General features: G+C 43.9%; 1 protein-coding gene across 1 annotated transcript in view; it reads right to left on the reverse strand.

The window, feature by feature from the left end:
- Window positions 1–277: 277 nt before the first annotated feature.
- The window catches only part of nfatc3a (nuclear factor of activated T cells 3a), a 58,022-nt gene continuing 43,306 nt past the window's right edge, over window positions 278–14,993 (reverse strand). Inside the window, exons 7-10 of the mRNA XM_070830467.1 lie at window positions 14,465–14,520; window positions 14,177–14,303; window positions 11,112–12,206; window positions 278–1,042 (exon numbers count right to left, since the gene is read on the reverse strand). Coding sequence (XP_070686568.1) covers window positions 966–1,042; window positions 11,112–12,206; window positions 14,177–14,303; window positions 14,465–14,520 — 1,355 coding nt within the window. The 3' untranslated portion in view covers window positions 278–965. The remainder of the gene's footprint in view (window positions 1,043–11,111; window positions 12,207–14,176; window positions 14,304–14,464; window positions 14,521–14,993) is intronic.

A 14,993-nucleotide genomic window follows, 5' to 3' on the forward strand; every position in this document is an offset into this window, starting at 1 on the left:
GTTGCAGGTTGCAGATCCCAGACGGACGCCAGAGGAGCTCGTCCTCCAGGAGGGGACAGCGTCATCATCACTAAGCCGTGAGTGAAACACTGCGACCGGACGGGAAAGTTCAGCCACGTCTCCAAATTTTGACTGACTTTTTACTGAGACTTGAAAATCTGATCGTTCAGGCTGGCTCAGGTGTAATTTGGTAATCTAATCTTGCAGCTAAGGATTCATTTTTCTACGAGCCTTTCATCTCCAACTTCGAAGTGGGATCACTTTTACCGTCATCTCACTTCACGTCGTGCTTTCGCTGATGCTCGCTCAGGCACGCCCCGAGTGTTTGGAGCATCCTGGGAGTTTTAGTATCCTGACGTTTATACAAAATGTTGCCTGAGAAACTCTTCCAAACAGTTTTGAATCTCAGCTCCAGCTTCTCGTGAGAGCTCCGTGCACTCCTGAGTCTCTTATTGTCGTGTGTCTCAGGACAACTTCATTGAAGAAGGTCGATGCTGGTGGGGGGAGGAGGTGGCAATGACACACGCAGTTCTACTGTCTCCACCACAGAAAGTTTGTTGGAAAAGTGAGCGCTCCCCGCTGGTGGAGGGCTGGTTGGTCAGGAAGACAGCGGTGCTTTGAAAGGTCAGGCACACACCTGATGAGGAGGCACGGCTCACATTTTGACGATCTCATGAATTCATTCATTCATAATCCTCATAATCCTGCATCATCTTTCTGTGTGGAGTTGTGTGTCTAAACCTCTAAACGAGGGTTTGAAAGAGTTTGAAATGAAATCAGAGAACTGTCCTCTTGTCCTGGTGGTCTAGCAGAGTCTCCTTCTCCTCTCCTCTGACCCTCTTGTCCCATATGCAGCGACCAGCATCTGGACCAGCACCTGGACCAGGACCGGGGTCCGGGGTCAGTGTTGGAGCGTGTTAGGAACTGGAGGGGTCCGTGAGCCGAAAGGCTGCATCAGGGCTGAGCTATGACTGGTTATGTGCTGGCGGAGGACCATGGGCGCTGGGGGACTGGGACATGTCTCTGCCGATGATTTCATTCACTGTGAAGACAGAGACAGACACAAAAACACTATTAATTCTTGTTCACGATGGAATTTACTGAATTATTTACTGGATGGACGGAGCTCCAGAACCGCTACAACTTTTTCAAACCACCAGATGTCACTGTGTACGTCGAGTCTGAAGCCCCAAAGCTTCGTGAGGCTTCATCCCGGGAATACAGTTCAGTAGGAGGGCACCTTTGTGGCCAGCAGAGGGCAATGTTGTTCTGCACTGAGTTCCTCAAACTCAAGCAGCCAACGGCTCAAAGTGGCAGCCCCAAAGTTCACAAAGTCAGGGCTCTGACGTGAGTTATAATCACTCCTGACAAAACAAATGAGACAAACTATTCCATTCACCAAATGTGCCAGTTCTGACCTTTGCCTGAGTCCAACCAGCACACTGAGTATAAACACAATCCAGCATCTGGAAGTCCGTTACTTCACTAGAGTTTTAACTGGGGTTCAGTACTTCTCCTCAGGTCTGCTCATGGGCTTTGTGAGCATGGCTAAAGGGCAGTGAGACACCGAGCTCAGCGTACCACTCAGACACAGAAGGTTTGCAATAAGTCACTGATAGCTCTCTCTCTGCACTGCAGCCTGTTTTTCAGCTGGTGCGTGTGATTGTTTTGCATCTGCTGCATCCATTGAGCTTTCACACTGGGACCACAAGAGACACAGCAGGGAGCTAGTAAAAAGTGCAGCCGTGGAGTAAATCAACAATACTTTGACGTGGTGAGAAAGACGTGAGGACAGGCCGGCGGGAGAGAACGCTTCTGTTTGTTTGGAATTCGCGGAAAATGTGAATGTGTTTTCTTTTCCACTGTAACAAATGTGCGTGTGGTCAGTTTTTGCTCCGCGACTTCTTCGTGTCATTTCTCTAAGTGTTTTAAAAGTTGCCATGTCAGAAACACACAAGCGCACAAATCAGACGGGGCAGACTGGTTTGGGAGGGTGCAGAGAGACCTCTGGCCCACAGTGACACTGGGAGGTTTACAAGCAGGCCTGTCTGCACGACAGTCAGACTGCAGCAGCCCTCCGCTGTCAAATGGTCCATACAGGCCAGAGAAACACATGCATTACTGTAAGTTGTTTTTTTAAACAAGTATATCACAGCGGGTGAGTCAGTCAGTGATGCCGTCATTTCATGAGAAATGAGAAACCATATTTAAATTGACACACACACGCACACATTTAAATGACACACAGAGCTAAACGAACGCTGTATAATCACATAAATGCATTCATTCCTCATATTGCCTCCCTCTGTTCCTCACACTACAGCTTTAAGTCACTTTTTAAGTCACACCTCACCGGCAGCTTGAATTTGGTGCCTCTGTGTTCGTTCTGCTGTTTTATTTGTGTTTTCTGCTGCTTGCTTTTGTGTCTGGCCACCATCACTCACATCATCCTGTTAGCGTGGGAGGCTCTTCCTTTCCCATGTCAACCATGTTCACACACAGTCACACTCGCAGCACACTCGTCACCCACGAGACGACACTGTGACTCTCAGAGCAAACACTCGCAAACATATCGCTGAGGTACAATATACAGCCAGTTGACCAGTTTAGCGATTTCTTCTTTTGTGGCACAATTTCACTGAAATGAAAAGTGTGATGGAGGACTGCACATCTCCTTTTAAAAGGCCGCGACCTTTCAAAAGTCAAGAGGTGCAGCTGTGCTCAAAATAACCAGCGTCTTACAGCTGTTACAGGACTGAGAGCAGCTGTATTGATAAAAAGAAAAAGCTTGTCCAAGCTCCACACTGATTTAGTGGAATATAGCAAAAAAAAAACTTTTATATTTCACTCCTGACACGTTGAATGCGGAACAAATGCATAAAATAATTTCAATGAATCTGCAATGTATCATGCTACATACACTGCTGCCCATAAAGTTGGAATAATTGTTCAATACCAACAATTTTGTTAAAGCCTGAATCCACAGTTTGCAAAGGTTAATTGTGGTTTAAGTTTCACTGTGATATGTTTGGAAGAGTTTGATCAATAAAGTTGAGAAGATATACACTTTATTTATCAAGAATAAATCCCATTGTCATAATCATTTCATGAGAAGAGGTAAAAAACACTTTATTCCATCTTTATGGGCAACAGTGTTTAAGGCTCTGATTCAAACACCTCAATAATCATATCAGAGTCGATCCCAGAGCATCGGCTCTAATGTTATGTGGTGGAGTCTGTAGCTCTGCTCACTGACGGGAGCGAATCTGCTGAAACACCACAGGAATATAAGCGATGAAGTGCGAAGTGCGACAGACCGACATCAAGTGGGCGTCTGCAAAAACATATCACTTTCCGCTCAACTGATTAGATTGTTGCAGAGGCAAACATTAACCTGTCGACTGTTAGGGCAACTAGCAGAAATCTGAAATGTGAAATCCCATGACAACATCAAGCGCAACTTTCGATGATTCCTCTAGATGTGATTCACTCGCTTTTCTCATAAAAATGGTGCCACAGGAGGTTTGCACACGCAGTCAGAAACATTTGGGGTAGGGCTTTCTCTCCATAGTACACCACTTCATTCGGGGCTGTTTGAAAAAAAATAACTTATTTTTGAAGTGAATTTCCACGTCGGTCTAAAAAACAACAACGGAGAGGAGGGCACTACAGCTTAGAGCCAATATTACAAAAACAAAATGGAAGCATAAAACGAACGTCAGTAATCTCAAAAAGTTTCTCTCTGAGGGAGAAAAACAGGAGGAAGAAAAGTACTCGTAAGGAAACAAGGTTCGTGTTCCTATATCAATACAACAACGTATGCTTCAGATACAATCATTCATATAGAGACGGAGCTCCACACATCAATAATCCAGAAGTGAAAGAGAGGTTTGAGTCGCGCCTGTGAGGAGTTTCATATGCTGATGGTGTTTTCTCACATTTACTGGTACTGTTCATGACAGTGCAACAGAAAGCCGGTGATTCAGCGCTGCCTGCCACAGTGAGAATGGCTCAGCCAAAGGGAGATCCTCTGCAGATGACTGGGAGGGGGGCTCCCTAGTCAAAATATACATCTGCAGTCCCCGGCTAATACTACTACTACTGCTCTCAGGTAGGCCCTCATCAGAAGGATCCTTCCCCCGTGTGCTAATGGTGTTTAATGTTCAACATGTCTGACATCTGGTGTAGAAAGGGCTCCACAAAAAAAAAGAGCACATAGTAAGTCAGGTCCTCCACTGTTCATTTTCTATACACAGCATGATTCCAAATGCTGGTTCACCATCCACCCTGCAGTCATTTCTCAAACTGCCTCCTGTATCGTATGTTCTTATTTGGATATCTGGTCATAAATGCTCATTTTAATCTTTAGGTCCAAGCTTCTAGTGTCTCAGAGGAACTAAAGGGGAAAGAGGGTTAAACCGTCATAAACAGTCATTTGTTGAGTTGAGCATCATTGTTCACTAGAAGTGGGCATTAGTCAGAGTGGGGCAGGCCAGGGAGTTCAGATTAAGAACGATATAACCTCCTTTAAAAAAAAATAAACAAATTTATTGTCAAATCTACATACGCTGGATGAAAGGTTTCCCCTGAAGAAAGTTTCACATCGAGCAGGGGGCCGCTGAGATTGGGTAATCTCTCTTCTCCATTTCAGAAGTGCATGTAAAAGGAGGTACGTTAAAAAGATTTCCATAATGCAAAACAGAAGTGAAATAGGCAGATGGACATTCAGTACGATAAACATATCTACTGTCGAAATGGAAAATGGGTAATTATCATAACGCTCTGTGACACATTGAAAAAAAAGTACCCTGACCCATGCTTTAAAAACATCACTCTGGCAGAGCAGCCTAAGCAAATAACTCGGAGACTGACTGATTCTAGGGGCCAGTAAATGAAGACAACATGCTACAATGGAAAACATTTGTGCAAAGGGAACAGACAGAGGCAAGACTTGGTTTGAGGGAATATCAAAGCACACAGTTTCCACTTGCAGGGCCCTGTAATGACATGCACACGTCGTCACAAAGCCTCAGGTATGAGAGGAAACGTAAAGTAGAAATCTACTGAGCGATCACACACACACACAAATGGAAAGAGATGGTCAGTTGGAGGAACTTGAAATCCTCGAGATCTGCCACACATAAAGCTTTTTCTGCTTGCTGCTCTGTGGTCCTTCTCTGTTTTATCTTAATTTCACTTGTGGAGAATGTGAGTGAGTGGGCGAGGGCGCAGAGTGCACTGGAGAAGCTCATTTACAATGTCAGTTTCTCAAAGTCACTCATTTGTGTGAATCATCGCTGGATTTCCCATTTGATGTAACGGTAAGTGATTCACAAGACTCCCGCCTTTGAACTGTTACACAGAATAGTGGCTCCACTCAGCAGATGACCACAGGATGAGGCTTCAGGCAAAGCTGCAAGCCTACTACAAGTTAGTAGAACGTAATGTAGAACTGATGAACAGGGAGCATGAAGCTAATGAGTCTGTGGTAACGAAAACATAATTACTGTAAAGCCTTTCGTGCAGTTTAATGAGAGGTGGTCAGGAGCTGCTAACCCATCTAAAATAATAGATATAGCTTTTGGTTCATGTTTCCTGTTCCCACTACAGGAGTAGAGCTGTAAATAACAACTTTCATTACTGGTTTATAAATGTTCAACATTTTCTTAAGCCCAAGGTGGTTTTGTCAGCCCAAGATCCAAAGACATTTCATTTACTATCACTTAAGACAAAGAAAAGCAACAAATCTCCAGCTTGAACAAGCTGAAATAAGTGTTTTGTAATGTCACTTTGAAAAACAGTTGAGGAGCAACAAGAGCACCAAACAGCACAACAAACAAAATCTTGGCAAAATCTCCATTAAAGGCAGTGCAGCATGAACTAGAGTTAAAAATGTTGCTCTTATCCCCTCTGAGGGATCTCCAGGCTTCCTCTCTAAAGAAAAAGGCAGCGCTGGCACCATCTCCACACCCGTCTCTAGCATCTGCCCAGACTCCTGCATTACACTCGCTAAGACCTTAATTGTATGGAAAGATGACACAGAAAGTCCGTTTCCACTTCTTTCAGGGGAAAAGACCAGCAAATGTTTGCCATTGTTTTTAATGAGCAGCAGCAGCATTTGATGGAAATGTATTTTCCTTCCACTGCTGTTTTTTTCATGCCATGGAATCAAGAATCCTGTGTTATTACTCTGTTATGGTTGGTAAATGGCAGCATGAAGCCTCTGACTAAGATAGTCCCATACACACACATGCATGTGTGGAGCTGCCATTCAGTGCTTTCACTGTGAGTGACTTTGCTTTGCACTGTTGCTGAATGATGGTTGTTATTCTTTCGGGGTATTAAATAACAACGAGGCAGGTGTACCTTTACAGTACAAAAAATGGCATTCCAATGATCATTTCAGGCCTTTCCAAAAAAACTAGGAAAATTGAATCAAGCTAATTTACAAGAGTAGCCAAACCCAAAGGTCATTTGCAAGTCTAATTTCATGTTTAATTTCATCTGGGATAGAACTGGAGTCGTATTTCTTGCGACCTGACAAAGGTAAATCCAACATTTACTTCTCCCTAGTCTGGTCAGCCAAATAAAAATCTATATAAAAAAGTATAAAACAGTCTGAAGTATATTTTGGATTGCTCCAGATGTTGGCCTTTTCATCACTCACTTGTTAAACTAGACTGTGGGCAGAGAGCAGCGGCCCATGGGCTGAGGGAGAATCAGAAGGGCTGGGGTGCTGCTGTTGATTCTCAGTGGGCAGTGATGACAAGCCTTTCTTGTTACTTGTAGCTACTCATCTGGATGGTAAAGCAATAGTCAGACATATTTACTTTCCTGTCGAGAATCACATGAGAAGAGCAATACCACTCAAAGATCTGTCCATGAAGCATAAGGTCAGGAGCTGGTTAGCTTCACATACAGACTGAGAACTGGGAAACAGCTAGCCTGGCTCTCTCCGAGGGTAACAAATCCACCAGCACCTCAAAGACGTATTAATCAACATGATATATCTTCATTGTGTCCAGTCTTCGTGGCAACACCTAAAGCAGGTTGTGGTTTTACAGAGGGTTGCATTTTGTACTGTTTCTTGGCTAAGAGCAGTTGCTAGGCAACCAGTGGAGACTTCATGAAGCCATGACAGTGAATTTGTTGCACATCACCCCCTTAAATACCAATGTATCATTTCTAAACTTGAGTCTCGGCTTAAACAAACAAGACAAAGCATGTTAGTGGATTTTGTTCCTTCAGACAAAGCCAGGCCACTTTTCTCCACATGTTCAGTCTACCGGCTGTAGCCTCATATTTAATGCACAGACAAAGGTGGTGTTGGTCTCCTCATCTAACTTTGGGCAAGAAAGCGAATAAGCTAATTGCACAAAATGTCAAGTGACATAAAAGCATCTATAGTATATACATATGTTGCTTAATGTATCTTTCAATTTTGAAAATGCAGTTTGCATGTATGCAAGGTGACAGCGATGTAGCCAGATAAATTAAAGGTTTGACTGTGAAATCAAAATGTCAACATGCAAGGAACAAGGGCCCAATATGTAGTGCCTTTTTTCACTTTTTTAGCAACAGCTGCTAGAAGTTTCTCTCCATCTCTGCGCAGTGTGTACCCTTATAAAGATAGAAAAACAGAATAATAAAAACATACATTTAAAAGATTTTGAGGTTCACTGCCTCATATTTAATTCCATCTCCAGGACAAGTGTGATGCTCCCTGAGTGTATCTGTGTGTTTGCGCTCGTATCATCTCTGTGTCTGTGTCTCAAGGAGAGCAGGCAGCAGGGCTCAGCCTATTATTAACCCTCAAAGCCATGCTCTCAGTTTGAGGCAGCTGTACGTTTAGGCAGTGCAGGGCCAACAAAAGACCAGCTTTTGCTATGAACACACCCCACAATAACTGCTTACACACACTGACACGCAGAAAAGCACAAGTGAGCTATCTCTTCCCATCCGTGCTCTGTAAACATAGAGGTGGTCATGTGCAGCACAGAGGCTTCAGATTGTGTCACCATGGCGGCTGTAGTGATCACAGGAGGGCCCATTCTTCGAGCCACCGCTGTGTTTAGGGTGAAGCCAAGCACACAAGTTTACAGGGCTTTGGCAAATCTGGCCGAAGGGCCCACTGAGCAAAGACGGTACAGATGAATGAATATGGAAACCTGTCTTTGATAATATTTCATGATGGCAGCACCCAACCTCACCTTGTTCTGTTCCCATGCAGACATCAAGGCAGTAGAACTACACTAAGCTGCACTTGTGTCCCATACTGCTTTGTTTAAAAGCTCTTCCGTTGCTTTTCCAGTTCACTGCCATTGTTGACATCTTCTTTTTCAAGCCTTGCTGTCCGTCTGTTGTAATTTCAAACATGCTATTCTATATTTAGTAGATTATATTTAGTAGTAGATTTTTTATATCTGGATTAAGTCCAGTTTCACTAAAACTGCGCTACTTCATTTTGTCAATATGAACTATTTAAAATATATACGGTACATACTGGAGCAAAGCCATTCAATTCTCCACTTTACTTTAATCTCAGATGCCAAGCACATTTCAGATTGAATGTCTCGGCTGAGTGACCCTGCAGTGGGGTTGGATCCTGACCTTGTCTGTCCATCTGTCTGTCAGTCTGTCTTCTCACCTCCTGTGTCTCCTGCTTAGCACACACACACACATACAGTTTACTCACACCTCCACAACATCAAACAGATACACACAAACACAATACCCATCTAACACACACACACAAACACACACACACACACACACACACACTGCTCAAGCATGCTCTGGTGTGCGTCACAAGGGCCATCTGCTTGCTAACCAGAGCAGTTTTCTACACACTCATATTTGTATTCCCTCTCACACCACTAGTACAAGTCTGTGATATTATTGCCGTAATTTATTCTACATACAATAATTATTCAATATGCAAAATAATGATTAAATCGCAGCTTTCTACAGTTCAGAAAACCACTTAAAGACACATTTTCAGCATACAAAGTACAAAGGTGGAGAAAGGTGATGCAACCTCTTTCTCAAATGTCTACGGCTTGTGTTTAAGGGCGACGTGTTGTTTTCCTGTTGATCAGAGGTGTGGTTTCTGCTATTCTAAACACATTAATGATGTTAACAGCCACATACACACCTTTAAAATGTCAATTATGCATATATTCCTAACATCCATCATTTACATGCATATGTATATACATGTGCATATTTTACGCTAAATGAAACTGTGTATTTTTCACCTCTGAACATCTACACATGTTTTCAGTGGTGCCCACCCTGATCTGTCTGTCTGTCAATCTGGGTGAATTTGGTCTACTTTGGAGAGTGTGCTGCGACCTCCTAAAACTGAGAGCCGGGTGTAAGCTTCACGTTGCTACTTCACAACATGGCCTACAGAGCTGGGCTGGCACAGAAAGCTATTTTTAGCCACAGGCTCAAAGGGAGAGCTTACATTCCCAGCTGAACCGTGTCACTCACAAACTTTTCTCACACTTTTTTTGTGAGAGTGTGTGTGCAGCCAGCTACTTTCAGAGTGGTTTTGTGTCTGTCTCTACGTATTTGATGGGGTGAGACAGGCTAAACTGGAGTTCGAGTTTTGTGTGAAACATTTTCTGAATAAATAGATTTTATGATTGCACACATGCTTCGGCATGTGAGCCTGTAAAACTGAAAGACAGAAAAGAGACAGACAACCTTCATCATAAGGCCTTTTTTCACACAGGTCCCACATTTAAATGTGTGTTAGCATGTGTGCATGCATAAGTATTACTTACTGATGGATCAGTGGTTGTTGATCTTTCACACATGACTTATTGACAACGGCCCTGTGTTAATTAGGCTGACCCTAGCAAGCACACAACATCACACCTCCCTGACACAGCCTCACCAGGGTATTTATTAACCGTAAACCTTTAGGACCCTCATTTGAATATGTAGTTGAGGTCAACGAAACCAGGAAAGTCTGGAAGTGGCAGATAAGGAGGTGAATGATTTAGACTTGTTTGGGCACACATATTTTAGGTAAAGAAGCAGAGTTCATGCTTGAGAGAAAAAAGCTGTTAAACGCATGCCCTGACTTCATGGTCAATTGTTAAGTCAACAAGTCCTCCTGAGCATGCTAATTAGAGTTGTTAACGCACCTACACACACGCTCACACACACAAAAACACACACAGGATGTAATTACTGCAACGGCACACAATTGTACTCTAGTGTTCCAGCTACAGTCTTTGCAAGTAGCACAAAATGATGCAATCCCCTCCCTACCCGGTTCCAAGAAGACAAAAAATACAAAGTGCAATTAATCTCCAAACTGCTGCCAGAGATACAGAAGCTTACCTGTTTACAATTAGGCCCTTTAATATGATACTATAGTTATCAGTCCTATTGTGTCTATGTTACCCAATACTAAGTCACAGGACCCCTCAGTAATGAACCTGTGTACACAACTGTTCGCTGCAATGACAGATGAAACGCTGTATCTCCATAATCAGGCATCGGTGCTGCCTGCTGGTGCTCTGTATTGTTTTACATCATTAGATACAAATGTGTCTTGTGTGTGACATGTTCCCCTTGTTTTAGACTGAAAATTAGATTGATTACAGATGGGTGTGTTATGTAAATATGCAATGAGAATGGGTGACGAAGAAAAATGTGATAATGAGAGCAGTTATACTGAACTGACAGAAAAGTGGAGAATAAGTAATAATAATAACTCAGAGCAATAACAAAAGAGACATGTTGTTATACACACAGCAAGGCAATGAGAAAAGTAGATGGAATAAGGGTGTGTGTCCATGAGATGTCTTTGTCTGAGGGCCAGCTTCTCTTTTTAATTGTTTTAAATGGTTTTACAGTGCTTGCAACCATTTATTTCTGATGCCGTTGCCTGTTCTGTGTGACTGCCTTGATGAGCTTCAAGTTTAAATAACTTTTCACAGACTTCCTGTGCTCTTCTTTGTCACGTTTCATGAACAGGCTGATGCTCAGTGACTCTCAGTACTTTTCTGCCTGTTTAAGACATGTGGACACTAACCCTGCAAAATGATTTAGTAGTTACAGAGAGAGATAAATATGACAAGAGAAAATCTTACCATCATCCAATGTGATATCCTGCAGGCCGATGGAGCGAAAGGTGGGCTCCCTGTCCTCCGGCTCCTGTTTGATGTTCAGCCTCTCCCCATCTGTGGGGAAAGGCCCTTGTGGGCTTAGGGGGTGAACCAGAGGCCCTGCTGCCACTGGGGACAGGCTGGCCATAACTGGGCTTGTAGCCTGAGGAGAAGGCTGTCCTGAATGCTGCTGCTGCAGGGGCCCCAGAGGACTGCCACCAGAGGTGGGGGAGGATGATGTGGGAGACTGGTAGGGCAGTGAGTGGAGCTGAGGAGAGGAAGGCCCAGAGTGCGGTGAAGGGATCATCCTTGGAGGAGGGGCACTGGACGTTGTGGGGCAGGAGGCTGACCTTTGACTTACCGGGTGGTAGCCCATATCTCTCTGCAGTTGGGAGGAGTGCAGCCCCACAAGGGGGTGGCCACCAGGAGAGGGCACCTGGGTGGGATTTGGAGAGCAATGATAGCCTCCGAGTGTGTGGAGGTGTGAGGATGAGGGGGTGAGCAGGGGTTGCTGACTCTGGGGAGACCCAGCAATGGGGTTGGTGGTTGAAGAGGAGGGTGCTGATGGCGAGGAACAAGGGGAGGAAGGGTACACCATTCCCATGCCCATTGGGTGTGACGCTGCGCTGGGGCTGTGCTGAAAGGGCATCCTCTCGTAGCCCTGAGGAGGCAGGCTGGACTGGCCGTTGAAGGGCAGGCTATGACCGTGACTGTGGCTGTGCTGCATAGGCTGGTAGGAGGGCCGGGGAGGAGCAGGAAGAGGCGCAGGGGCAGAGCTCGGGTGGAACGTCATGTGGCAGTCTGCGGGGGGGTGGTGCAAACTGCGACCCTGGAGGTGAGGCAGGTGCTGGAAAGATGGGGAGCCCAGAGGCGGGCAGGGGGCCTGCAGGGGTAGCAGGCCAGGTCCGGAGCCCGTGGCCAGGCCGTGAGGGGAGCTGGACAGAAGGTTGTCCGATGGGTGGCCATGCTCAGGAGATGGCAGCTGGGTGCGCACCAGACTGGCAGCATGTGCCAGGGGCATGGACATAGGGGGTACTGTAGGAAGGTCCAGCTCATCTCTGTGCTCCTGTTTCACCATGACTAAAGGGAGAGAGGTACACAGAGAGGGAGGAAGAGAGATGTGACGACAGAGGAAAGACAGACAGGATGAAAGAAAAAAAATCACATTGTCAGTTATGTCTATCAATCACACCGTGCAACAAGAGCAAGGCAAGACACATTATCTATACATTTGTCAAGTCATTGCTTTGCAACATTTGACAGTGTCACTGCTAGATTTTCTTAAGGTTCAATAGTCCAGACTTCAACCAGCTAGAAAAAGGCAGTAGTTGTTTCAGGGGTTTTCTATACTCTAAACCCCCACTCTATCTGGGGCTTCAGTGATGAAATATGTTTCAGTAAAACCAGAAAAATTAGGTCGTGACAATTTCAGAGCAGTGATCATATCTGAAATGTATGGATTGTGAAAAGGGTCTCCTTCCAGATGAAAAAAACACACAAGAACCAACTGACATTTTTATAGTAAATGGGGCCATTCCCTTTTACTGTGACAGCTCACAGCACTGCTATGCCAATCAGTAACCTATTTCCCAATCTGGTGCCTTGTGACAGTGAGTTTTATTTTTATCCAGCTCTGAATCAGAGGGAGAGCATATGTTGTCAGTCCGGGTGCCATCATGTGAAATTTTGTGTGGGGACAGGAGCTGAACGCCCCGCAGCCCAGATCTGACCAACAGAATAAACGAGTTCACTGATCGTGCCCTCTACTCACCCCGTCATGCCTCTGGGATTGAGAGGCAAGGGGCACAAAAAGGCCAAACAGCTAAAAATGGAGCCAAAGGGATATTAAGGGTAAGGGAAGGAGAACATAATGTATATTTAAACATGGAATATAATGTAGGTCAAGGTGGTACAGCCTCAAAAATGAGCATACCTGTGTGAGGTTTAACAAACAGTGCACTCCTTATGTCTGAAAAACATTGATGCCTGCCTGACAATGCAGCAATTCGTGTGTCAGTATATTCTTATCTTTTTATTTTATTTGTATTTTTGCCACAATAAAGCAGGCGGTGTTGGAGGTGACAGTAGTGGTGTCAGCTACCCTTCTTGACTGACAGAGCAGGGTTACTATACTCTGCTCTGATTGGCTGCCCTAATCTGTCAACGGTAAAAACAGGAACTGTCTGAGCCGAGTGGGCGTGCTTGCAAACAGAAAGGCTGGGTGGGTGGAGGGGCAAGGCCGCTGTACACGTACACACAAACATTTACACTGTTGTGGTAAAACTCAGGGTTTAGATATGTTGCATAAAATGCTCACATGTCATTATATTCCGCCAACAGCATTTTCAGTTTGACTGGCTTAAGTGAAAAAAACAATAACAATATCAAATAGCAGTCAAACTCCTGCCTGACTTTGACTTTAATGAAAAACATTAAGGAAACTCTCAGATCAAAATATCATGAGCGCTGAGTTTCCTTGCTGCTAAAATAATTATATCAAACCAAAACTCATGGTCTATGCATGGTAAAAGTTTCCTGGACAGCAAGTGATTTGCATCATAAAACCCCATGCAAATACAGTGCATGTGAGAAAAAAAAGATTGGCACGGGAGTTTGAGTCGGCTTTACAAAATAAACAGTTGGCAGGTGTCGATGTTATTGTTAGTGGAAGAAGCCCCTCTAAACCACAGCAATGCTTTCTTTGGAGAGAGAAAGAGAGAAACGGGGTTAGTGAAGCCTCTGTGGGGAAGTGTGCAGCACGAAGAGTATGTTACAACTGTGTCTGCTGTCAGTCAAACTTCTTGTCATTACCTTGGGAAATTAGCTACGATAGGGAGCAATACGCCCAAAGAAATATAAAGTAAAGCCTTGGAGAATCTCTTTACATAAATGTAGATTAAAGAAGTTGCAGGTATTGTATTACTTAGGCTCTCAAATGAATCCTGTCCTCCCCTGTCTAACCTGTCAAACATAGCTGTAAAAAATATACATTTTTATGGTCTAAATGTAATAATATTCCTTCTAAAAATAAGGAGAACATCTCATCTCACCTGAATGGTAAGTGAAGCGTTGCGATTGGCTCCTTTTCCGCTTGCCATTGCAGACGTAAAACTGCACCTGCACAGCTGAGCCAACAGTCTTACTGTGGTAGGGAGGCACCTCCACCACGATGCAGGACTACAAAAAACATGTGACATTATTAACATACACTAAATGATATTATTTACAAAATTTAAATACACATACAAAATTTAAGCGTACATACAAAGTTTATTAGAGTGCAAGTATCACTGACAAAATGCAGTAGAATGACTGGAGGCACATAAATAACTACTTACTCCCTGAGATTTCTCACGAATTATTTTTGCCTCAACTTCCCATTGTGGTCTTCCATCTAGAGGGAATGGTTAAGAACAAAGAAAAGGTTAAATGCAAAAGAAGATGAGAATCCTAGGGCCATGAAAATACAAAAACAAAAAATCTTGCAAGATAAAATACTTTCATCATTTCTGTCACTGGCAGCAATGCTTCCTTACATTTAATATGTAACCAGTACATCAGAAAGACTTGAACAGTTCTTGAGCACAGAGTAAAGCCTGGCCTGAATAAACTGAGAGCTCCATGGGTGAATCTCAGAGACACTTGAGATGAAGCAGGGTAGAGTATTGAGAATTGTATCAATTCCCCAAATACTTAACAGTTTTTGGACAAACACAACGCCTGCTGTAATCTGTACAAGTGGCTTCACATGAAAGTAGGTCTAAAAACAAGAAATGGAGAGAAAATGAAGATAATATCATTTGAACTGATAACTAACACAGATGCAGTGATTACTATTGAGTACAGTTCTATAATTTAGACTGCTTT

Source organism: Pempheris klunzingeri, chromosome 1 (assembly GCF_042242105.1).
Source record: "Pempheris klunzingeri isolate RE-2024b chromosome 1, fPemKlu1.hap1, whole genome shotgun sequence".
Lineage (NCBI taxonomy): Eukaryota > Metazoa > Chordata > Actinopteri > Acropomatiformes > Pempheridae > Pempheris > Pempheris klunzingeri.